Genomic DNA, 25,789 nt, shown 5'->3' with positions numbered 1-25,789 from the left:
GGACAAAGAACTGGTGGTTCCAAAGGGTTTCAGCTCCTCTGGCTGTAACCCAAGCAGATTCCACAGGAGATGTGCATGGCCAGGTCAGCCTGGTGGGATTTCCTTCCCCATCCAAGGGGAAACTGGTTCCTATGTGCAGTCACAGTCATTTACATCTTAGTATCTTTGGGAATGTTGTTCCCAGTGGAAGCAGGCAGAGGTAAAATCCCTTGTGGCCTTCCCAAGTCTCTGGGATCCATTCCTCGTGCTGGTGGTCAGGGGTGGGTGGAATTCAGGATTTGCCCAAATGGAAGAACTAAAAATAGAAAGAAACCAAGTTGTGAGGGAAAGCTTCTCACAATTTCCACTAAAACAATCCGAGAACTTGCTTTACTCATTTCCTTCTGCTCAAACCAGGTTCTTGTCAATGAATCCTGTTCTTTTTCCTCCTTCTCAAGGAGCATGTGGAGCCCAGGCCCAGCTGTGACTCAGGTGAAAGCACAGCACCATTTTTCCTGCCTCGGGGGAAGAAGGTGAGTCCTGGAGGTCCCCTAAGAAATGACCAAATTTTGCAAGCCAAGGAAGCTGGGATGAATCTTTCCTTGAAACTCTGGGCTGGGAATAATTCCCTTCACATTTCCTGAGCGGGGATGAGCTGGTTGTGGTGCCAGGAAAGGCCAGGGGAATATCTCAGATACTCACCTGTATCTGAGGATTTGTGTTTTATTCACTTGGCATTTGTGGGGAACAGCAAGGCGAACACACTCGTTTCCTTCTCTCAGGCCGTGAATAACACTGAGGAAATTGTTTGCACTTGGAAACCACAAGGTGGGGAGCTCAGGGACATCAAAATGCAAAGAATTGTAATCTGTGGGTGAAACTCTGAAATCGAGTGTTGAGCAAGATGCTTCTAAAGGAAACAGTATATTTTCAGAATTAGATCACTAGGGATTTTTTTTTTCTGCTGTGCAAAATAATTTCTCATTCACTCTTTGAAGGAAATAAGTTGCAGTAATTACTGCAATAATTACAATTTTCCACATAATGTCCGTAATAACTCTTAGTCTATCTCTTCGTAGTTCTGAGTGAGCTTCAGCTTCAGTTCGTTATCACCTGGTGTGATCTTCCAGATTCCTTCTGGGGCTTTCTTCACTCGGGAGTGATGGATCCAGGCTTTCTGTTCTTTGATCTTGATTGCAGTGAAGGTAGTAAGAAGCACCTGGAATGGTCCTTCTCACTGTGGTTCCATGGTCTTTTCTGCAAAAGACTTAACACATACATACTGGCTTATCTAATTCTCGGTTTTGAGCTTCGGCCACGTATTTCTCAATTTCTCGAAGTTGTTTATTTAAAGCCTTTATATACTCATGTAGGGTTTCTTCCCCTACTTGCATGGGCGATGTTCTTTTTTGAACTGCATATGGCCTTCTATACAGTATTTCAAAAGGGCTTAGTTTCTTTTTTTGCCCTTGGTTTTGTTCGAATTTGCAATAGTGCCAATGGGAAAGCCTGGGGCCAGGGCAAATTTACTCCTTGCCCCAATCTCACAATTTGTTGTTTAATCAAGTGGTTCATTTTTTCCACTTGACCACTAGATTGAGGGTGGTATGGGGTATGCAATTCACAATCTATTCCCAGGTGATTACTTATTTGCTGCACAGTTTTTGAAATAAAGTGTGGCCCTCTGTCTGAGGATATGGTGGCTGGAACTCTAAACTTCGGTTTTATTTCTTGTAACAGTGCTTGTTTACCTTTCGGGCCTTAGCTGTCCGGCCGGAAAAGGCTTCTGGCCATCCTGAGAAGGTATCAGTTAACACCAATAGGTAACGATGTCCTCCCTTCCTGGGCAGCTCTGTAAAGTCAATTTGCCATTGTTGCCCAGGTCCACAGCCTTTCCCAATTTGTCCCACTTTAGGCTTTGGAGTATTTTTGAGATTAGTTGGGAGGCAAAGGCTACACTGACGAGTTACTTGTATCACTGTGCCCTGCAATTTCCTGGCCATGATCTTTTCTTTGAAATGGTTAGACAGGGCATCCATTCACCAGTGTGTTTTCTCATGCTCCGTCTGTACTAATGCCCACAACAAATAGGAGGGTACTACAAGTTTCCCTTCTTCTGTTACAGCCCATCCCTCCTGGTTATAACTTGCCTTTTCTGCCTTAATGAGTTTTTTATCCTCTTTATTGTATATTGGCTTACCCTCAATAGAAGTTTTTCCATCTGGAATTAATGCTGCTTCAATTGTCTCATTAGGTATCTCACTTTTTGCTGCTTCTTTTGCCTCTCTATCTGCCAGCATGATCCCCTCTTCCAATTCCGAGCTCACCTTCTGGTGTGCCTTGATATGCATGATGACTGCCTTCTCAGGTAGTTGTACTGCCTCCAACAGTCTCAATATTTCTTGTGCGTGTTTAATATTCTTCTTTTGTGAGTTTAGCAGTCTTCTCTTTCTCCAAGTGGCTCCGTGGGCATGCACAACTCCAAATGCATACCTTGAGTCTCTCTGCTTGAGGTAACTGCATACTCAGCATGCTTTTTCCTACTGTTGACATAGCTGCTCCCATCAGTAAAGCAGGTCTGGGCATTTTCAAGTGGGCTATCTTTCAGATCCGGGCGACTGGAGTAGGTGGCGTCAATGGTCTCCAGGCAATCATGGATCGCTGGTTCTCCCATGCTTCCGCTGAGGAAGGAAGCTGGGTTCACAGTGTTAGTTACCACAATCTCAACATCATCCTGTTCCACCAGTATAGCTTGGTGCTTCAGGAATTTCTGTGGGGAGAGCCAATGCCCCCCTTTCGCTTCCAGGACTGTACACACTTTGTGAGACACTAGCACCGTCGTCTTCTGGCCCAGGGTGAACTTGCGTGCCTCTTGGATGTTCACTGCCACTGCTGCAACGGCTCTGAGGCACCCTGGCCACCCCTTAGCTGCCGTATCCAGCTGCTTAGAGAGGTAGGCAACTACCCTTCAATACGGGCCCAGGTTTTGTGCTAGTATCCCTAAAGCGATCCTTTGCTTCTCGTGAGAAAACAAAAAGAATGGCCTACTTACATCTGGAAGTCCCAAGGCTGGTGCTGACATGAGGGCTTTCTTTAGCTGGTCGAAGGCTCGAGCCGCTTCTTTGGTCCACTGAAGATCTCTGCTTCCTTCCGTGATCAAGGCATACAGAGGTTTAACAAGTAATCCGTAATTATAAATCCACAGTCTGCACCATCCTGTGATGCCTGAGAAGGTTCTCAGTTCTTTCACTGTCTGAGGCTTTGGGGTCTGGCATATTGCCTCTTTGCGATCTTGCCCTAAGGTTCTCCGTCCAGCACTCACTTCATAGCCCAGGTAAATTACTGTTTGTCTCACCATTTGGGCTTTCTTCTGGGACACCCGATACCCCTGCAGTCCCAAGAAGTTGAGGAGGCTTACCGTCCAGTCCACACATGTTTCCTGGGTCTGGGTGGCTATTAGGAGGTTATCCACATACTGGAGCAACTGTCCTTCTCCTGGTGGAGGTTCCCAAGACTCCAAATCTTTTGCAAGCTGTTCCCCAAATATGGTGGGGGAGTTTTTGTACTTTTGAGGCAAACACACCATGTGAGCTGAGTTTTTCGTCTACTTTTGGGGTTCTCCCACTCAAATGCAAAGATTTTCTGGCCGGCTTCATGGAGAGGGAGGCAAAAGAAAGCATCTTTCAAATCTAAACCAGTAAATAGGTTAGTTCAGGGATTAAACGAGTTAAAAAGGTGTAAGGGTTAGCAGCTACTGGATACGAGTCTTCAGTTATCTTATTAACAGCCTTTAAGTCTTGTACTAGCTTGTATGATCTCTTAGGCTTCTTCACTGGCAAGAGAGGAGTGTTAAAATCAGACTGACACTCTTTTAGTAGTCTTATCTTCAAATGTTTTCAATAATTGGACTAATCCCTTCTCTGTCTTCCTTCTTTAGGGGCTATTGTTTAACTTTTACTGGCTGTCTTCTTTCTTTAAGTTTGACCTATACGGATAGTGCATTCTTTGCCCTGCTTGGTATGTCAGAAGCCCACACCCCAGGAAACACTTGATTTATTATTTTTTTGAAATTCTCTTCTTCATTGGCAACTTCAATTTCTTTGGTTATCATCATTAAGCTTAACAGTTCTACATATTGTTGATCTTTTACCTCCAAAATAATTTTCCAATTCTTAAATACTATTTTTGTCTCCAGCTGCTCTAGCACATCTCTGCCCAAAAGTGCAGATGGAGCTTTAGGCATATATGAAAATCAATGAATTCTTCATTGTTTTTCAATTTATACTTCAATGGTTTGCAAAAAAAGTAAGCTTTTTCAGATTGGCCAGTTGCTCCTTTTACCATAACATAGTCGTTGTTTACAGGTATTAGGGCCTTATTCAGCACTGAAAATGTTGCCCCTGTGTCTATTAAGAATTCTCTTTTTTTTTTTTTTTTTTTTAATGCTTTTTGATCTTATTCTAATTCTTAAGTTTCACTTGGTATTATTCTGGTACAAAAATATGCTGGCCACACTCAACTTTAGGAATTTGTACTGGTTTCTTTAAGATCTTTGAAATTTCGTTTTCCAGCAACTCAAATATTTTACTGTTGCGCGGGCTTATGTTTCCACTCTTAGGTACTAGCCACTTGTACCCTTATCGGACCCACGAGCCTTGACAGAGTGCACCACGAAGCACAGTCCACTGCTTACAGTAGCAGCCCCTCCTTGGGCAGGGGAACTCTTTTGAACCAGCTTCCCAATTCTTGTGCCTCCTATTCCTGGGCATATATCAAAATCAACACAAGAGAGAAAAAACAACAAAACGAAACAAAAACCAGTTTGTTGACTTTAAAAAGGAAAAAGTTAGCTGTACTTTCAGCTGTTGAGGAAAGAATTATGGTTAAAAAGCAAAAAAGGAAAAATCAAAACAAGGCTCGAGGCATAAAAAGCAAAACAGATGTTTTCAAACTAAGGCTCGAAGCATTACCTGTTGAGACAAGAACTTATGGTTAAGAAAAGGATAAACGTCTTTTTATTAAAGCAAACAAACGAAAAGCAAAAACAGACAAACGAAAACTTTTCCAATCAGTCAGGCACAGTTTTAGGCTCGCAAAGGAAGCAGCCAAGGTGGGGGGGAGATCCTCTATGACTCTGAATACATTCTTAAAATCCTACAGACTTCGGCCGGGACACAGCACAGACCCTCCTGCAGGAAAGGGGGGGCGGGGCTCGATCCCACACTCCCCCTTCGCTCTTCTGCAGTTGCAGCCGAGGACTACAGCACTTTGAAGATATTATCACACACTCTGGCAATTGCAAACTTCCACTTGCCAAAAATCCCTCGGCGTTTTACAAAGAGCTGGGAAACATAGCCTTAGGCTGTGAGTTCAGCCTGTTGTCTGACTACCAAGGTGACACTAAGTACCCTTGATCACCAGCTATGTCAGGCATAGATAGAAAGAGAGGGGAAAAAAATCTCCTTGCCTGTTTTGTTCCTTTTTTTTTTCCTTTTTTTTTTTTTTTTTTTCCTCTACAGTTTATTCACTCAGGGGGCTTTTCTACTGAACAACAAACTAATTGAAGTCACACTATCAGTTAAACGATCAAAACTAGCACACAGCCTTCCTGTGAGACGCCACAGCCTTCCCAAATCCCTTCTCCTTCTCAGACAGAGGTATCTCTCCGCCAATGAGCGGGGGTTTTAAAATCTCTTCCATGTTGCAGAATTTCCAAAAACACAGAGATTAGAGATTAGTAGCAGATTCCAAAATGACACAAACAGAAACGACTGCTCTACAAGCTTTCACAAACCGCAGCACAAACGGTACAAAATTGATTCACAATCACAAAACCTCGGGATCGCCAAGCAGACACAGATCTGCCCGCAATACACACACACACATCCGGTGCGCAGGCCCACGACTCAAAACGGGACCCTTTGCATCTCAAAACTCAGGCTAGCCCCTCAGATTATGCTTTACCAAGGTGCACCTTTAAACTACAAGCCGAAACCGGAGCTAGTACTGCTTTAGAACCAACAAGACCCTAGACCAGCGGCTCTGCTGCCGCCGTTGCTGCCCCGCCACTCGGGATGCAGCCACCAACTGCCAGGTTCTTTACCTGGAAACAAAACAACCATCTACGATACTCCGCGGAGTTTTTCCAAAACTCATTCAGGCCTCTGCTTTGCATAAGACGTCTCTTATGACTTACAAGCTGCCTCTATTCAAAGGTACCTGTCTTCAGTATTTGTTCTTTATTTTTTAAACATACCTTTTTGTCCGTAGTTCCAGCAGGCTCTGGTCTGTCTCCGGGGGCGTCAGGGGGTCGCAGGAGCCTTCTACCCAGAAAATCCTGGGGGGCGCCCAAAAGGGTCCTAGACCCCGATGGCCCCCTTGGCGAGAGAGAGCAGGCTCCTGCCTGGCTCGCCATAATGAATTATTAAAAAAATATGAATATCGCCCTAATGCCGATATCCAACTATGACGGACAATAGACTCTCTAAGAGTTTAAAGTTAGAAAGTGTATGTTTAATTACGATGCCGGGCAGCCTGCGGGATAGCTCCCAAACACACGCGCGCTCACAGAAGATCACAGGGTCTTTTTATCTACAGAAGTATTGAATACCCAAAACACAAATGTATATTCATGACTTTAGTGCATCCCATTCCCCGCTTCGTATGGTAATTAGCCAAAAGCTATTAAGCGTGCGTGGTTTGTTCTTTGAAATGGGTCGGTGGTCTTTTTTATGGGGCGGGGTCTCAAAATGATGAAGTAAGTGAGTCTTCTTTGCTTTGACTTTTTAACCTTTTAGTGTTGCGTGACAACTGAATCCTGTTTTCCCAGGAGTATTTGATTTATGAATTCATTGTCCTTGAAGCCTATTGATTAGTCAGAATACACAAACATAAGTTGACAGGCCCCATGATTTATCAGTTCCTTAAATCCGGCTTCTGCTTATCAAAAGGGAAGTCTGTCTGTCTTACTTCAGCAATATCTGGTTCAACTAAAATCTTTAATTCTTCAAAATGAATGTTTCAGGAATGGAGCTGGAGCACCGGGAGAGGCTGAGGGATGTGAAGGGGCTCAGGAGGGACCTCCGTGGTCTCTACAGCTCCCTGACAGGAGAGGCAGCCAGGTGAGGGTCAGGCTCTGCTCTCAGGTGACATGGTGAGGCAGAAAGGCTCCCAGAGGAGGTTTAGGTTGGATCTGAGGGAAAATTCCTCCTGGAAAAGGCAGTCTTGGCCCAGGCTGCCCAGAGCAGGGGGACTCCCCATCCCTGGGGGGGTTTCACAGCTGTGTGGATGTGGCACTTGGGGACGTGGCCAGGGGTGACCACAGCCTTTTCCAACCTCAGCCATCCCCTGATCCCTTTGGGACCAAACACCAAAAACTCCGGGTTAAATTGTGCCTCCCCACCCCGGGGGGCTTTCCTTGGCCTCTCCCCCCAGCCTGCATCCTGCCTGCCCTGCTCTTTCCTCCCTGGAATCCTCCCCCTTTTCCTCTCCCCAGGTGCCGGACGGAGCGCCCCCTTCCCCCCGGCAGGACTCTGGGGTGAGTGGTGACCCCCCCCGGACACTCCCTGACCCCCGTGTCCCCATCCCTGCACCCCAGACCCCCCCTCACCTCAAACCTCACTCCCCCCAGGCCCCCCCCGCTCGCCAGGGCAGCGGAGAACGCGGGGGCGGGTGGGATTTGGGGGGGCCGAGCTGGGAGGGGTGGGGGACAGGGCAGGGGGGCGCCGGGGAGGTGAGGGGGGCAGAGCAGGGGGGCATTGAGGGGGTCAGGAGGGGCCTGGGGGGGGCAGGGGGCGCTGGGAGGTATGGGGGGGGCACTGGGGGGCTGGGCACAGCGGGGACGGGGGAGGCACAGCGGGGACAGGGGGGCACTGCCCGTGTCCCCCCATCCTGTTCAGGTCCTGTCTCCCCCCCACGCCCCCGGGTCCCACCCAGGAGGGAAGCAGCATCTTATCTTATCTTATCTTATCTTATCTTATCTTATCTTATCTTATCTTATCTTATCTTATCCTATCCTATCCTATCCTATCCTATCCTATCCTATCCTATCCTATCCTATCCTATCCTATCTAATGTAGTCTAATCGCCCATCTCTACGAGAGATTTAAAGGGGTCGTCCACAAAGTCCATGACATCCGTGTTGGGCAGCGAGGCCTGGATGTTTTCAGCCCCTTGCTCCAGGAGGCTGCAGCTGGGGAGGAGATTCTCCGGTGTCTCCTCGTTCCAGGTAACCTCCAGGAAAGCCGCGGCCGTCAGGTTTTCATCCAAGCCCGGTGTGGTGAGGCCGGGCTCGGCGGGGATTTGCTGCTGCTCTTGCTCCCCTGCCGGGCACAGGGGCAACACTTCAGCCAGGGTGGAAGGTGGCAGCTCCAGGTTGTCGAGAGCGAGGAAATCTTGCTCCAGGGAGGGGCTGAGCAGAGCCTCCCAGTCAATGCTGCCCATCAGTGCGGTCAGCTCGTGCGGCTCCTCGGGGTCGCCCGGGGCATCGCTGGGCAGGCAAGAAGCCTCGGCCACCAGGGCTGTGGGGCAGGGCTCTGGGAACTGCTCCAGGAACTGTTCTGGGAACTGCTCTGGGACCTGCTCTGGGAACTGTTCTGGAAACTGCTCCGGGACCTGCTGCGGGAGCTGCTGCGGGAACTGCTCCGGGACCTGCTGCGGGAACTGCTCTGGGACCTGCTGCCCCTCCTCGTTCCCCATGGGATCGCTGTAGAGGTTGCTCCCAAACTCCTCGAACTCTTGGAGCGGTTGCTGCAGCTCCGCGCCCACCTCGAGGCTGCCATGGGCCGGGCTGGGCGCACGCTGAGCTGCTGGCTGGGCTCGCTTGCTGGAGGCTGGCGGGATTTGCTCTGGAAACGCCCCGCGGCCCTCGGAGCTGCTGCTCTTGGGCCACGTGGCGTATTGAGGGTGAAACTTCCAATAGGCGCCTCTGCCCGGCTCCCCCTTGTCCCAGGGAACTTTGACGAAGCGCTTGTTGACGCACAGGTTGTTCCGGATGGCGCTCTAGATGCAAAAGAGAACAAACCCCAGGGTTGAAGTCCTGCCAAAGGCTCCTACCTGCCAGCTGGGATGAGCGCGGCAGAAGTAGCTGAAGTTGTCGCGGATCCACTTGCAGATGGCGGCCAGGGTGAGCTTGGACTTCCCGCTGGCTTCCATGGCCGTGCAGATGAGGGTGGCGTAGGAATAGGGCGGCCTGACGTGCGGGTTGGTTTTGTAGTCGACGTCCTCGGCGGCCGGAGGGGACCTGGGCACGGTCTGGGGCAGGGACGCAGTCACCTCGCCTGCGCTGGAGGCGGAGGAGGAGTACGCGGCCGTGCTGGGAATGTCGAGGAAGTCGCAGAGCTCCTCGGAGGTCAGGGGAAAACCCGGGCTCTGGAAGTCCACCAGGCTCACCAGGTTCTCCCAGATGCTGCAGCGATCATTGGGATCCTCGGAGATGGGAGGCAGGCCGAGGTCGGCGCCCGTGAGATTGACCAGCCACAGCGTGTTGGGCTCCTCGCGGCGCTGCTGCTGCTGCTGCTGCTCCTGGCTGGAGCTGGATTGCTCCTGAGCCTCGAGCACGGGGCTGGGGCTCGCCATGGCCTCGGCGCCGGGCAGGGCTCACGTGGAGGCAGAAAATGCACGGGGCAGATGCTGCAGGGAGAAGAGGCAGAGGGTTGAGGTTCAGCGAGAAGCAGCACCCGGACAGCGCCGGGTGTCCCCGGTGCCGCTGGGTGGCACGCGTCCCCGGGGCGCTGGGTGCGGGAGCCGCAACGTCCGCCCCGGGGGGGAGCTTTAGCAGCCTCGAGCCTTGGGGAAATTCCCTCGAAGCCTCCCGTCCCCGGGCCCCCCAAAGCCAACCCCGCCCAGTGCCCAGCGAGGTTTTGGCCGCAGAAAGAATGAAAGAAAATCAACATCCCCTCCCCGCCCTCAAACAACACGAATCCAGTCCTTCCCTCCCACCAAGCAAGGCGGTTTCTCACACCTGCCATGGGTCAGGACGGCACCTCAGAGTCCGACACCTCCACCCCACGGACCCTAAACCACTCGTCCATCCCCTCCCGCCCCATCCTATCCCATCCCCGCTCCCTTCGCTCTGCTGCTGTTCGCCATTCCCCCTGCCCCCGGTCCCCCAAAGTAACCCGGAGCAGGGATCCACCCCAAGCGTGGCGTCCCTCGGAGCGACCCGGCGGCTTCAGCCTTGGGGAAATGCCGTGCGGGGGACGCGGCCTTGGCTCCGGCCTTGCAAAGCCGGGATGCCGGCACTGCTTTTGGGCCAGGAGACCGAGAAACGGAGAGAGTCAGAGTGCGGCCGGAGCGCAGCAGCTGCCGCTGTGCGGGCTGGAGCGGCTCTGGGGCAACGGCAGCGCTGCCGAGCCTTGGGCTCGAGGGGGACGCTGCCACCAACGGGCATTTCCCCGCCCGGCCGCTGAACGGGCTCCTCTGGCGCCGTGTGGGGCTGAGCCCAGCCCCCGCCGCTTCCCGCAGCCCCTCGAGGGCAGCCCCCCGAGCTTCACAACTCCATTTCCGGCCATGTAGGCATGGTTTATTGGTGCCGTGGGGGGAGCTTGATGCTGATTGGGCCGTAGGGGCGGGGCTGCTCCACTTGCAGCCAATGAGCGGCACCGAGGTCTGGGGGAAAGGGGGCGGGGCTTCAGTGGGCAGAATGTAAGTGGGAAGTGAAGTGGGAGGAGCTTAAAGGGGTGGGGTTATAGCAGGGATAATGAAAGAGGGCGGGGCTTGTGTGACCGGGGCTTAAAGTGGAAATAGGCGAGGCTTAAAGGTAAAGGGGGGGGGCTTAAATGAGTGTGGCCAAACGGGAGTGGGCGTAAAATCGGGTTGAGGAAAGTGGGCGGGGCTTCAGTGGGCGGGGCTTGAATGACAAGTGGGCGTGGCGTAAAGTGGGTGGGGGATAATGTGGAGGGAAATGAAGAGGTGGGGCTTAAAGCATGGTTGAAGGGGAAGTGGGCGTGGTTTAGGAGAAAGGGGCGTGGCCAAAGCCCACCCAAGCTCGGCCACCAGGGGGCGTGGCCAATCCGGCTGAGGATGGCGCCAAGCTCCGCCCCTTCCGGGGGCTGGGCGTGGTCAAGGTGCAGCCTGGGAGGGAGAGGAGAAATTTGGGGAAAAATTCCCAAAATTCCCCGAAAAACTGCGAAAGTTCCCAAAAAATTCCCCCCAAAATTAAAACATTGTAATTAAAAAAATCAGGAAAATCAGGCAAAGTTTGGAGGAATTTTGGCCAAAATTTGGGAAAAATTTAATTCAAATTTCATTAAATTTCAATAATTTGTTTTTAAAAATTTGTTAAAAATTGATCCAAAGTTCTGACTCAAAAAATCGCGAAAAATTTCTCCAAAAACACCAGAACTGAACTTGACCAAAATCATCCTGAAAAAGTTTAACAAAACATTCCCTAAAATATTCCTGGAAAATCAGGAAAAAAATCCCGAATTTTTCCCCGAGTTTTCTCAAAGTTTTGATGGTTTTGGGATAAATTTTTGAAGAATTTTGATTCAATTTTTTTACGAAATTTCTACAGTTTTTTTTCTTCACAATTTTTCCCCCAAATTTTCCCGATTTTTTCCCAAAATTTTGATAAATTTTGGACAAATTTTAAAACAATTTCGACAAAATTCCAACAAATTTTCACCGACCCCCCCAAAAGATCTCCAAAAAAATCCCAAAATTCTCCCCCAAATCTCAAGAAACTTGGAACAATCCCCCAAAATCCCACAAATTTCCCCAAATTCCCAAATTTCGCCCTCAAAATTTCAGGATTTCACCTCTTGAGATGGAGCATCGGTGGCTCCGGAACTTCCGGGACGACCTCGGGGGGCGGGGCCGGAAGGGGCGGGATGGTAATGAGGGAGAGAAGTCGTGACATCAGGACACGCCCCCTTCTTGACATTCTCACCCTGAGCTCATTTTGTGTTTAAACGGTGTCATATCCTTTTTAAACCACGCCCACATCCGGTTTTCACGCCGCCAACTTCCTGTTGAAGCTCCTCCCACTCATTAGGGACAATTAAAATTGCCAGAATCTCAATGTCCGGATTTCTCCGCCCACTTCCGGTTCAAGGCCCCACCCATTTCCTGTTTACACGCACACACTTCTGGTTTAAGCCCCGCCCACCCAACCGCCATTTGGGTTTTTTCTTTCTCTATCTCAATTTTCCTTTAAAGTTTCCCAAATTTTTTTGGTGGAATTTCTCCCCATTTTTGGTTTTTGGTCCCGCCCCGACTCGAGTTCTGCTTAGGCCCCGCCCTCTTCCGATTTAAGCCCCACCCGCTGTTGGCCGCCATGTTGGTTTTTTTCACTGTTTTATTTTATACATTCTCTCTGGAATTTCTCAGTATTTTTACGATTTCTTTGGGAATTTCGCCCCATCTTTGGTCTTGGCCTCGCCCCCGAGTCTCATTTGGGGCTCCTCTGGCTCCTCTCACTTCCGTTTTAGGCCCCGCCTCAACGTGGGCTCCTCCTCCAGCGGCTCCAGCGAAAGCTCTGAGGAGGGGGAGAGGCAGAATTAGCGAAAAATTCCCAAAAAATCCCAAAATTTCCCCAAAATTTTCTCAAAATCCCTCAAATTTCCAGACATTTTCCTGATTTTCCTGAAATCCCCCAAAATTTTCCCCCAAAATCCCCGAAAAAACTCCAAATCACCAAATTTCACCAAATTCCCAAAAATCTCCCAAAATCCATAAAAATTCTCCAAAATTTCCCCCAAATCCTCCAAATTTCCCCGGAAATTCCCGATTTTCCTGAAAATTTCCCAAAATCCCTCAAAATTGTTCCAAAATTTCCCCAAAATTTTCCCAAAAACTCCAAAATTTCCCCAAAATGTCCCAATTCCCAAAAATTCCTCAAATAATCTCCCCAAATCTATTAAAATTCCCCCAAATCTTCCAAATTTCCCAAAAAATCCCCAATTTTCCCTAAAATTTCCCCAAATTACCTAAAACCACCAAAATTCCCCCAAATTATCCCAAAATTCCCCAAATTTTCCCCCCAAATTCCTGATTTTTCCCTGAATTTTTCCCTAAATTTTCTCAATTTTGGACCCAAATTTTCCCAAATTTTCTGAAATTTTTCCCAAATTTCACCAGTTTTGACCCAAATTTCCCAAATTTTGGCCCAAATTTCCCAGACTTCCCTATTTTTCAAAAAAAACCCTTTCCAAATTTCTCCATTTTTGACCCGAGTTTCCCAAATTTCCACCAAAATTTCCCAAAAGCTCCCAAAATCCTCTAAATTTTCCCATGTCCCCCCAAATTTCCCAAATTTCCACCAAAATTTCCAGAATTTTTCAGAAATTTCCCAGTTTTTGGCCCAAATTTTTCAAAATTTACAATTTTCCCCCCAAAATTTTTCCAAATTTCTCCATTTTTACCCCAATTTTTCCCAAAATTACCTCAAATCCTCTAAAATTTCCCATGTCCCCCCGAAATTTCCCAAATTTCCACTCAAATTTCTCCAATTTCCCCATTTTTTACCCAAATCTGAGGGATTTCCCCCCATTTCCTCACGTGGGGGGAGGGGCAGCTCCAGCTCCGGCGCCTCCTCTGCGGCAGGAGGGGAGGGGAGAGAAAAAGTCACAGAAATCGTCAAAATTGACCCAAAATTGACCCAAAATGAACCAAAATGTACCAAAAATGATGAAAAGACACAAAGTCGTTCAAAATTGACCCAAAATTGACCCAAAATGGCCAAAAAATGACCCAAAAATATTCAAAAATGAGTCAAAATTGTCCAAAATTGACCCAAAAGGAGCCAAAACCACCCAAAATGATAAAAAAGATCAAAAGTGTCAAAAATGTCCAAAATTTGGCCCAAAAGGAGCCAAAAATAAGCCAAAAATAAAAGATCAAAAAATTGACCAAAATTGACCCAAAAAAATGAGGAAAAAAAAGGTGAAATGCAATAGGCGAGCAGGGGCCGGCGGCCAGCACGGAGGGGCAGAACCCCGCAGCACCGCTCGGAGCCCCTGCCTACAGCAAGAGGCACTCGAGGGCAACAAGAAGAGTCTTGGTGGGGGCCAGAACAGTCTGCAGACAGTCCAGCTGCTTCTAGCCGAGTGTTCACACCCCTAAGTCACCCAGATGTCTGATCAATTATCCTTCTCTGTGCTGCCAAATTCAGGTCCCTTGTTTTGTGTACAACGCAAACAGTACCTGCAGTAAGACGGATTCTCCCCACACTCCCCTTTTTGATTAAAGTAGCTAAAGCATTGCTATTGTAAATGTACATTGACTCTTTTGTACATGGCAATAGGAAGTTCAAGTATTTAATAAAAACCTGAAGTATGTATTTACACGGTGATCTGATCAATTGATTTTGGTCAAAAGGTGATAGATACAGAAACTACACATTTACTGCTGGAATAAAGATATTTCAGATCCTGTACATTACTTATCCTGGAATTCAAATGTGAACATGATGTTGTGACTAAACCAAACCTTGTCACTCTTCCCCCATCACCCTCTCAGCCACTGAAGGACTAAGCAACAGTTTTCAGTTACTTTGACCAATTAATTCTTCACGACAGTAAAATCAAGGAGTCGCACAGATTTCTGTGCCACTTTCACAACAATAGATTAGAATCCCATTTAGATCTATTTCTTATTTCTTACCAATATTGGCACTAGTTAGTCTAGTCACAGCTAATGAGAAAGTTTCATTAGCTTCCAGCTGTCTTTGAAAACAGATGTAATCATCATGTGTGCATATACTTACATAGATTTACAATGGGCAGCTTAAATTCCTTCAATGCTGTTAGTGATGCAGAAGCCCAGAGAACTTTATTAACCAATTATCTGGTATCAAACTTCTTTTGATCCGCATGTCTAAGGATTAAGGGTTTACAAGATTTGCTGAACTGACATTGGTTTCAACTAAATGAACTCAAGAACTGAATCAGAACACTTTCAAATTCTCCTTAGTTTTACTGTTGTTTCACTCCTCTGGAATAAAGAAATTGACCAGTTGAATGTTAATCTAAAGCAAAAAATATGCAATATTACGGCCACCACTTAAAACCCAAACTTTTGTAATAAAGCATTATTCCATGCACATGTCAAAAATGCTTAATCAACCCAAAGATCAGAAATAATATGCAAGAAAGGAAATAAACATCTGAAAGCCCTTAAAGCTCAGTAACACTGGATATGTTCAATAGCAACTAAGACATAATTGGCTTTATTTTTTTTTCAAGCTCCATCATTAAGAGACTGATTAATTACACAGTGCAGAAATTAAAATCTCATGGCAACTCACTCCAAACAGTCTGCACTGCAAAGCATCTGTAATTCAAATAGAAGTTTCAGATAAATGTAGTGTGCAGTGAATTCCAGCAGTACCTCAGGCTCTGGGGTACTGGGTAGACGGAACCACACAGATGCCAAACCCTGCTGATCTCTCACACAAGTGAGCCTGTGTGGCCAAAGGCTTCTTTTGCAAAAACCCAGATGCTTGTGCTGGCAGGCAGAATGCAAAACACAGTGGTCTGTAGCACCTGCCTCTTCTGCATCTTCACATTGGTTAGTCCCCAGAAGTTTTAGTTATGTCTGCTTTATTCTCTGTTCCAGTTCATGCTTGTGTTTAATAAGCCGTTCTATTTCTGTTCCTAAAGTTTGCAGGTTTTCCTTCGTGGGAGGGGAAAAAATGATAAGTTATACAGGGAAATTAATCCATCAGCACAAAATGCACTAATAAGTCAAAATTAGTGTTTATGTCAGCAGGTTGATACTTTCAAGTATCCAGAACAAATGCAAATTATCAGAGTCAGAAAAAAAACAAACTCATTTCAATAAAAAACTCAAAGCTCTTGGCAAGTCCTTTTTTGCAGTTACCAGTACTCCATAGGATGCCCAGAAGGTAGAATGCTAGTTCCCCTAAGCATTTAAGGGAAATGATGATTACAGGAAGAGATCTCCAGCTTGTGCACAACCCTGCAGCCCAGCTGGCAGCCTGCACACCATTTTCCAGCCTGCCAGCTCTCCGTGGCAGCAGAGGTGCTGCCCCAGCAGCTCAGGAGGGCCAGGCAGGCAGAGCCCATGCTCCTGGTTCCACATGCCCAGGGGAGAGCATGGAGAGACCCTGCCCTGCTGAAGGCACAGGCACTCCAGGTCTTATCTCAAGCAGCAGCCCATTAGTGCAGCATACTCTGAGGGTACCAAACTGGAGGAACATGGCATCATGTCACGTAACTCCCCGGTTAACCTCAATGCTATCAGTGGCACCAAATCACAATGAGCTGACTTCTGAAAAGCCTTTCACAGCATGCAGTGAAGGAAGCATCTAAGAACCACAAGAATGTGCACAAGAACTGGCACAGCTACTCACTTTCAATGTAATATTCTTCAGGAATGTATCTTCTAACACAGCCTGAAGCTTCCTGTTTATCTCTAAGGAGAGTTCCAAGGTGAGCCCACTGTCTGCAGGGTGAGATGTATACAGAGATGCCATAATCCCACCACGCCTGCTCAAGTGAACTTTGTTGATGTCAGAGGCCTCTGATGAGAGGGTTCCAGCCTCTTCCCTCAAAATATAGCTCTGAATAATTCTGGAGGATAAAAAAATAAAAAAACAACATCATAGCATTGCAAGGCAGAGAAGAGTCTGATGCTGAAATAACTTTAGATTCCTGACATGAGTAATTTTACTTTCAAGCAGTACTGTATTACCAAAAAAAAGCAGTAAAAGTTTACTCCTGCAATTTCTATGCCAGAGGAAAACCTGGGATACCAGTAGTGATACAGGAAATGCTGGCAAATCAAGAGACTACAATGTGCAGCATTTACTTATTTAAAAGTATTCTGAAAAGTTACTGGGACAAGAAAGATCTTTCTGGTAAAAAGTCTACTTTTCTTTGCTGAAGGACTCCAGACACGGAATCTTAAGCTTTCTACACATGAGAAAAAAATTACAAAGTCACTTCTCAAGAGTTTTCCCAAGCTGTAATAATTTTCTGTGAAATGGTACCAGCTGGGCATAAATGCATGGACTCATTAAGCAAGGGGCTGTTCTTAACAGGCAAATGTACCTTCCAGAAGCAGCTTTATGCCAGCATTTCTTACCCTCCTCACTGAAGTTCCACACATTTTCCTGGAATATGAGATTTTCATTTAAGTGGAATTTTGTCTCACACATTGTCTCACTGACCACCTTTGGCTCAGATACATCATTTGTTTGATATATATACCAGAGTACCATCTGGAATATTGCAGATTCTCCTTCCAAAAAACCCACAATCAGCACCCTTTTAAGCACACGGAGAGAATGGACTCTTCTGCTAGCCAGTGGCAGCAGTCCATCTCAAATCAGCCACCTGCTGACCATTTTGCTACCAAAAACCCACTTGTGCCAGTTTATTCCTCCTGAAAAAAATCAGCAATAGTACTAATAGAGAAAAACCTGGCAATTACTATAACTGCTGGGAAAAGATAAGAAATAAAACCCAAAACTAATTCTATCTTCAAAGTCTACTGTCACTGCAGTATTTTTACTGTTTTAAACATTTTCATTTAGACAATTTTCTTTACACAAAATCCAGAATACTTGTCTAGTGCATCAGCTCAACACTGAAAACCTGCCTGAACAGAAGACAGAACATACTTTGTTTTTTTCCTGATTTCCTCCACCAGCTGTTTAATGTGATCCTCCATAAACTCCATCTTCTCATTTTTTCAAGCATGTGCCTTCTGCAGCCTCAGTATTCTTTCAACCAAGACAGCCTTGTCCACCTCTGGGAAGCTGTCCACAGCCACTGCAGAGCCAGTGTTCTCAGGTGACCGGTCCTCGTTGCTGCTCCGTGCGTTCAGGGACCCTGCCAACACATCAGCTTCTGTAAAAACTCCCTCAGATCTTACACGAGGTGAAGTGCCCTCAGCAGAGCAGTGCATGCACTCACACCACCTGCCAGGAGCTGAGGATACTTTACCCAGGATGCCAGTTTCCCTTTGTGTTAGTGGGGTTCTCTCTAAAGGATCCTTACAGTGTTTATACGTGACATGCTGGGACAGCCGGTGCAGTCCCCTCCTGTGGGTGCACTGCCTTTGGAGTTAGTGTGCTCCCTTCAGGAAGGCTTATTCCCACTTAAACACTTTCATGTTCGTTTACCTGGCACAGGACTGAGCTGATTTTAAATGTGTGTCTTGGAGTAAACTAAAATTACAATACTATGAAAACTGTATAGACTCACAAAAGCCCTACATATAAACACTGCAGCACTGATCCCTTAGAGCTCGCAGTATTTTCTATACATTCTGCTGTTCTTCCGAAGCATTTGTCTCTCTCACACAGGGAGATTACAGGACACCTGGACAGAACCAACTCAACTTAAAACCCGAAGATATTGAGGAAGCAAACATGCTATTTTCAGTGCCAAAGATCACTCCTTTAGCTCTAACTGGATAGAAAGTAAGGAATATTACATAAACCCATTGATGTCTCTAATGATGCTAATTGATTTCTCATTTACACAGTTGCAACTGTCAGTAGGGCAATTAAACAATGTTGGAAGCCACTGCTCATTTTTATTTTGCCTCTGGCAGCATGTAAAAGGGTCCTCTATAAACTGGAGTCCTCTCGAGCTTCCTCCAAACATAAAAGCAATGGAATAAAAAAGGCAGGTATTTTAAAAGAACCAAAATATATAAACATTACACTTTAATCACATAACAGGCACCTACAACTGCAGTCAATCAAATGCATTTTGCTGCTTAGAGGCTATTTTGTCAGTTCTAATGGGAGGCTGCCCACACACTGCATATGCACAAACCACATAAAGAGGAAGCACACTGTGGCAACCTTGTTAAGACTGAAGGGCTGTTTGGCAGCCCTGCTATGTGCTCCATTACCTGATGAACTGGAACGGCTCCCCATGCTGCTGACTTCTTTGTCATAATTACCATTTTCCATCTGATCCAATTTCCTTCGTGCTGAAAGTATTAACAAAATGATGATTACCAAGAGCAGAGTAGAAACTAAAAATTACAGTGTTACCCAACATACAGAACCTTTAATCACCTGCACTAATTTAACATGATATGACAACTGAAAGACAATGGCAGTAACGAAAAATAAAACCCAAACAGCTTCCTACCTCTTTCTGGCCCCAGCCATGAAGTGCCTGGATGTAACACTCACCATGATCCCTACAAAGTGCTGTAATTTCCAGTTGAAGGTGTAATGTCATATATAGGATTAACTGGGACCAGTAAGGCTTCAATTTGATTTTACTTTTGATTAGGTCTGCCAAGTAAACTACCACCGATGTTGGCAACTCTATTCCAGCATCTTGTAAGTTTATCACTACAGCAGTACTTGTGCCAGAAGCACCACTCACTCACTAGGGATCAAGAGGGAAAGCACACAGCTGTTCTTATATGCACAAAAAGGGACATGGAACTTGTCTTGCACAGTGCAATAGGATCTCTTATTTCAAACACATTTCATTATCTTCAAATCTATTTGCACTCAGAGCTTATGCATTGTTGGGTTTTTGATGACTTCTATTTGTAGACAAAATTAGTCATCAGTGTCTCCATATCCAGCTTTAAAAACTGAAGTGCTCTGTTTAATGTACTAAAAAAATAACTGTCACCAGCAATTCCTGATACAGTCAGCAAATAGGAAACTTCTGGCAACTTCTGAATACACTCCTACACAGATCAGGATCCACATATACCTACAGTGACATTTCAGTAGTCAGATACATCATAACAAAGACTAAGCTCTTTGGAAATAAATAATTCATTTTATGTCTAAGCCCAGTTCAAAAGTTATATTTTAGACTGAAAATTAACACAAAGGCCTGTAACTGCAGTTTCCACAAGGTCTAACTTGCTCACTCTCCTTGTCTTCAGGGACAGGGAGAGCCTGCAGGGTGACATTCAAGCAGTGAGCACACACCGACAGGACCTGAGTGTCTACCAGACACTGAAGGGCTCTGAGATGGGGCTGACTCATAATTGAAAAGAATCTCCACCTAGCTGAAGTTATTTTGTGAGGTCTTTCAGGTTTGCTGCGTGCTTGCGCTTCTGGGTAGCCAGGTCATCCTTCAGCTCATCCACCTGGGTCCTCAGTGCTGACACTTCTTCTTGCTCTGAGGCCAGCTGAGCCTGCAGGGTCTCAATCTCTGACTTCCACTGATCCTCCTCCTTCTGTAACCTGACGGCCTGAAATAGGGATTTTATTTTCAGTCACACACAAAAAAATTCCAGCCCAACCATAGTGCATGCTCAACATCCCTAAATGCACTTTTCACCTGGGAATCATTAACACTTTACATTTATTATTTAGGCTGAACACTAGCACTTCACATGAGTAGTAAGATTCCTCAACCACCTCCAAAATATCTACATGATACAGTACAAAGCCACACTACTTTCCATGACTCGCTAAGTTTATTAAAAACTACATTTATCTCACAGTACAAACAGGACGTGAGGAACAGTTTACAGTAATGAATTTCACAGGCAAATTAGAACCTTTTGTCTGTTTCAATTACAGTTGCAGAGAGAACAACTCTGCCCCCAAAAAGCCAGAAAGAGCAACACAGTGACACTTCCTCATTTCAGCAGCAGTGTGCCTCAGGACTTCTTTCAGCTTGGCAACATGAGGTGTTCATATCCCACTGCTACTAACGGCAAATTCAAGGAGAAATTACAGTCAGGTAAGTGAAGATACAAGGTGGTATTCATGTGCTACATGTTTATCTGCATCAGACATCTTACTAGAGCAAAAGCAAGCTGCCCACTGTACTCACCAGATCATCTTTAGTCTGTTGAACACAGTCCAGCTGATTCTGCAGCTCTCTTTCACTGTAAGAAAGCTTATCCAACTGGCTCTGTAAGGAATTGTTTTCAGACTGAAGCTGTGCATTCTTACTGGTTAATTTCTCAGTGAATATCAATAGCTCAGATTCTCTTTTCCGACTACCTTCAATGTCCCTCTGAAGATCAGCAACCAGAGAATTGAAACCGTCTATTTCTTCCTTTAAAGCATTGATTTCTTGTTCATCTCTGTCAAAACAATTGTATCTCATTAGTGATAACCTGAGCCTAAAGATATGAAGCTTCATTGCAATAAAAGCATTCAGGTCAAATCCAAATAAGGCAGGGGAACAATTAATGACCCTGGGGTATCTGTTAGTCATTTGAAATGTCAAGGGAGTTTCCACTTTGTTTCACAACATGCTGCAGTGCTGAAACAACAGATTTCTGCATCCTGTAGAGGACTCAGGCATTAACTCCTCAAGGAAGGCCATCCCTCCATATTCAACTTCTCCATATGACCTTCAGATCAGGGTACAAACAAAACTCTCAAATCCAGACCTGGTAGGTAAGAGGAAGGTTTGTAAACCCAACAAAGGCGGCCAATCTGTAAGAGGCCTTATCTTTAAGAAACAGGGAAATACTCCAGTTTGGATTTCCCTAGGACAGCAGTATGGCAATTCCTGACACATCCTTATCCAAGCCCTGCAGCTCTGAATCAAAGAGCCAGTTTTACTCCCCTACTCCTCCCCCCCAAAATAAGTCCTTCCCCTCTACAAAACAAGTTTTTATTTCTACTGAAAGACTCCCATTAGGAGACTTTTGATCTATCACATCCAATCTGAGTGAAAAATGCTGCATCTTCAGTTATCAACGTTCTACAGAAAGTGCTGGAAATTAATTCCAAAATTTAACAGCTGTTAAAAATGTTACAGACTAAAAACATCCCTCTTATTTGCACTTGCAATATTAGTTCATTAATTCTACAATCACAGGATTTTATACACCTCTTCTAAAACTTTACTTTCTAACATCAGAAAAAAACTCACCCTTCTCACAGGGAGCGTGTATATTCAAATTTCAAAACAAAATTAAAATTACACAAAGCAAGAGCACACATCTCATTTAATTTCCTGACAGACACTGTAATTATGAGGAGGATCAATTCACTTTAAATCAACAATCCTGCAATGATATGTTTCTCCAAGAAGAGCCAAGACCCAGTCACTTGTGCTGCAAAGTATCTCACCTATAGTTCCCATTTAAAAACCTGTGCCAGAAGGGTATGCTTGTATTTTACATTTTCAAATACCTTGCTTCATTACAGGAGAAATCTCTGACTAGCAGTCAGGGTTGGATCAGACAAAATTAGAAGTTTAGACCATTCTAAAAGAAATGGCTAGCTTATCCTTAAAAATTTACAAATGAAGGAGACCAAGGAACACTGGAGGTGGTAAGTATCCAGATCACACATTAATTTCTTTCCAGCATTCAACCTAAAATCATATTTTTCCAGTGAACAAAGATAGCTGAATGTTCCCTTTGTAATACAGCCTTTATACATTTCAGGATGTCTGCCTTGAAATTGAAATAAAAGACAATATGAAATTTAATGTAGGGATAATAAGTGTTGCATGGGAAGGATACTGAAAAAAAATCCAAATTGAATACGAATGAGAGACATACTTAAGCATGTCTCAACCACTGAGAGGGTGGAAACACACATTTGTAGTTTCACACTCTGATCACAGTCACTTTAATTCATTTGGCGAGATTCCAAGTGAAAAAGAACTGTTACTGATGCAGGTGTAGGCTCCAGTAGTTTCTAGCACACAGCAGTTTCCCTGGGAAGACACCATGACAATTCGGGTGACCAGCACACAGCAAATGGAAAGTGGTTGATTTGCTAAACCCTGAAGAAGGCCTATAACTACAGAAATACTTCTCAATGAAAAATAAGAACTGTTTACCAGCGTGAGAGGGACAGACACATGGGTGGTTCTGCCTATCTGACATTTATCTAGCTCCATTTATGCAACACCACTGGAACCAGCAGAGTGGCCAGCATTTGTATATCCCAGTCCATATGTACCACACAGACACAGGACCATGCTCAGACACTCCTGGATCATACATGAGCCCAGCCCTCCCCTGAGATTATTTCCCTCACATTCTCAAATGAGCAAACTTCGACACTGCAGAATGAATTCCAGTCCATTAGAAAGAAAAGTGCCCCATACTGTCGCAATACAGCATCTGTCAAGTAAGTAAAATTCTTTTCATGAAGTACTTGCATTCATCCATCACAGTCTTAAAGCAATTTATCTTTCCAGTTTAATTGCTCCCCTCCATCTTTCAATAAAGCAAGCACTGAGCAGACACCTAGAAGGTAATTTCCTGTAGAGTATGCTGGAAATCAGGCACTTGTTATTCTAATAATGACAGACACTAAATTAGAATTATCAATCTCAATCCCCTTGTTTTGTAAGAGGCCACCAAGGTTATCTTCAGTATTAGCAACACTGATTTAAATCAGGACAGGCATTCTTCAAATTACAATACATTGAAAGCATAAATAACTTCAATAAAACAAATAGATCTCAGATAATCTTTTAAATCATTAGTCAAAGTGCACAGCTGTACCTCTGATGTTGATCTTGCAGCTGATCTACAGTTTTGACTCTGTCCAGCAAATTCTGAATTTCACTTTTCTGTCTATTTATTATTTCTTTATACTTGGATAGCTCATCTTCTGTTCTTAAGCGCTCATCCTCTAGACACTTTACCTAAATGGAAAAAAAGAATGAAACCAGAAACTATTTAGTTTCACAAACTTCAGAGCTAAATTATTCTGACCATATGTCTAGACTGTTGTACAAAGCTCATGTGCTAATTTTACAGTGATTCCAACCAACTTAGAACAATATCCCAAAGTATTTCAGATCAAATTGAGTCAGAAAAACAAACAAACAAGAAATTGAACAAGTGTGCTTAATGCTTGTTTTGTCCAAAGGCTCGAACTTATCAGCCCCATTAATCAGGGTTCACAGATATGATGTTTCCCCAGTTACCAAGGCAACCCCTTACTATGCCTTCCTCCCTTCTTCCACAGGGCTATTGAGCTGCTCTGGAGAGAGGGACTGGCATGCTATTCCATAGACTGCCCACAAGTTATGGACAGCACAACCTCCTTACCAGACTCAAAACTCATTTCACAGGTAGGAGAAGCATACAAGTATTTTACTTACACTAAATTTAGAAAATTGAAAATATTTGCAGGGTGACAAATTTAAAATGTTTCTCAACATTTCAGCCAAATGAGGAGCACACCATGAAGCAAAACACTGTTGTGTTACAGATCAGCTCATACTCCCTAAAAAAGGCTATCCAGAGTGAACAACTGGGCGTCCTTTCTGGTCTCATGTCAGCCAATCTCTAACCACACTGTCTATTCCCAAAAAAGTAAAAGTACAATTAGGAATGGAATGTATTCTTGTTCCAAAAACTCAGTACTGTGTGTTCAGCCCCACTCCCATCAGCACACTTTACCTTTGTTCTCAGTGTTCGAAGCTCATCCATGCCTTCCTTAAATGTTCTCTTCAAGTCTTCCAGTTCTTTTATTTTTGCATGATGCACCTTTTTAGAGGGTAAAAAGTTCATTGAGAAAACTAAATGTACAGTGGCGCCTCAAAAAAAAAAAAAAAAAAAAAAAAAAAAAAATCTAGGCCAATACAGGCCACCACAACAGCTGAGAGGGCTTGATGCAGAACAGGTACCCCAAAGGCTTGGTTAACTTCTTCAGAAAGGAAAGCAAAACCCCAAAACTTCTTTATTCTTGGAAGAACTGAGAAGAAAAGCAAGACTTTCACCTTCACTATATCATATTTTCCCCTAACTTTGTTTTTAAAAAGTGAATCCAAGGTAGTACCTGAAGAGATCCTCCAAAAAAGCAATGCTGGGGGGCAGACACCTGGGATTTAGTATTAGACAACAAAAAAAGACAAACCCCAAAGATTCTGGCATAACTATAAGCATCTTAAAATAAGATTCTCAAAATTATAATCTCACGGAATTCTTAACCACATATTTACCTCCAGGTGATCAGACTTCTCCTGAATTTGTTTCTCTAGTTCTCCTCTAGTTACTCGGAATTTTGCATCCAATTCATTTGATTTAACTTCTTCTGACTCCTAAAGGAATTGAAGAAATATAAGTAGAGTTTTATGTGTTCCTTTCTATTCTATGAGTGTACAGACAGCTTTTCACATCACTGAGCCTTTCCTGTAAGTACATCTCTGATAATCCTGACCATGCCAGGAAAGACCCCCATGCTGCATGCTGTCACGATCCGCTCACACAAGCGGGGTTCGTGATGGTTCATTTTAGGGATCTCAGAGCACAAAAGACACAGCGGGGGACAAACTCAGTTTACTCAATCACAAATGCACCTTTATTTAGTGCCAACAAATGCGATAGTAGGGAGAGAAAAAGAGAATAGTTAGAAAAACAGAAAAGAGGGGAAGGGGATTATAGCTACCAGCATGGAGGGTCGAGTCCTCGAGGCTTTTGAAGATGCCTATAGACGCGAGTTTCTCCAGTGGGGTGATCACAAAAGTGAGTGGGGGTCTCCAGGGTTTTTATAGTCCTCTCCGAAGCGACAGGCAGTTGGCCAAACAGGTGGGGGAAATCATTGCAGTGTGTTCATTTAGAGAACCCAGAACAAGTCGGTCGTCAGCAGGTACAGCGTCAACCAGTACAAGTCAGCAGGCACGGTCACTTCACCGTGACTTGCCCATTGTTTCTGCTCAGGTTCTGATGTTCCGATATGGGTGCTGGGTTTTTCCATCAAACACACCTGCAGGCAGCACTTGGCCAACATCCCAACAACCTCAGCCAGGCCAGAACTCTTGTATTGAGATTTTAAAATCCCTTTTAGGGGTTTCAGTCTCTGTCCTTGACGATGGTCGTGAGGCAGATGAGGGATCTTCAGACCGTCTCTTACACCACCCCGTGACTCACGATTGTCGTCAAGAGAGCTCCTTCTGCAGAGTTCCGTAGTCTT

At 45.2% G+C, this 25,789-nt stretch overlaps 1 protein-coding gene and 1 pseudogene across 1 annotated transcript; both read right to left on the bottom strand.

Annotated features, from left to right (window-relative positions):
* Positions 1 to 8,058: 8,058 nt before the first annotated feature.
* On the bottom strand, positions 8,059 to 12,258 carry LOC136303446 (forkhead box protein J1-like; annotated as a pseudogene).
* A 2,545-nt stretch (positions 12,259 to 14,803) lies between these two features.
* On the bottom strand, positions 14,804 to 24,911 carry LOC136303460 (coiled-coil domain-containing protein 186-like). Its single transcript, XM_066207124.1, has 9 exons — positions 24,819 to 24,911; positions 24,277 to 24,363; positions 23,371 to 23,513; positions 20,721 to 20,976; positions 19,941 to 20,130; positions 18,811 to 18,891; positions 17,567 to 17,777; positions 16,295 to 16,514; positions 14,804 to 15,594 (listed from the first exon to the last, which is right to left on the bottom strand). Exons 2-5 carry the CDS (start codon positions 24,304 to 24,306, stop codon positions 19,951 to 19,953), a joined length of 609 nt encoding a protein of 202 aa, XP_066063221.1. The 5' UTR covers positions 24,307 to 24,363; positions 24,819 to 24,911; the 3' UTR covers positions 14,804 to 15,594; positions 16,295 to 16,514; positions 17,567 to 17,777; positions 18,811 to 18,891; positions 19,941 to 19,950.
* Positions 24,912 to 25,789: the final 878 nt, after the last annotated feature.

The sequence above is a fragment of the Chamaea fasciata genome, unplaced genomic scaffold, assembly GCF_029207755.1.
Source record: "Chamaea fasciata isolate MVZ Bird 193981 ecotype frontalis unplaced genomic scaffold, bChaFas1.0.hap1 SCAF_34, whole genome shotgun sequence".
Lineage (NCBI taxonomy): Eukaryota > Metazoa > Chordata > Aves > Passeriformes > Sylviidae > Chamaea > Chamaea fasciata.
This window is presented reverse-complemented; position numbering and strand designations above follow the sequence as displayed.

Excerpts from the sequence above, each read along its gene's own strand:
- LOC136303460 (XM_066207124.1), bottom strand. The coding sequence starts at position 24,306 with ATGGATGAGCTTCGAACACTGAGAACAAAG. Across the intron at positions 23,514-24,276 it reads TTCGAACACTGAGAACAAAG|GTAAAGTGTCTAGAGGATGA; the intron begins GTAAAGTGTGCT and ends TTTTCCATTTAG. Across the intron at positions 20,131-20,720 it reads AACAGACTAAAGATGATCTG|GCCGTCAGGTTACAGAAGGA; the intron begins GTGAGTACAGTG and ends TCCCTATTTCAG.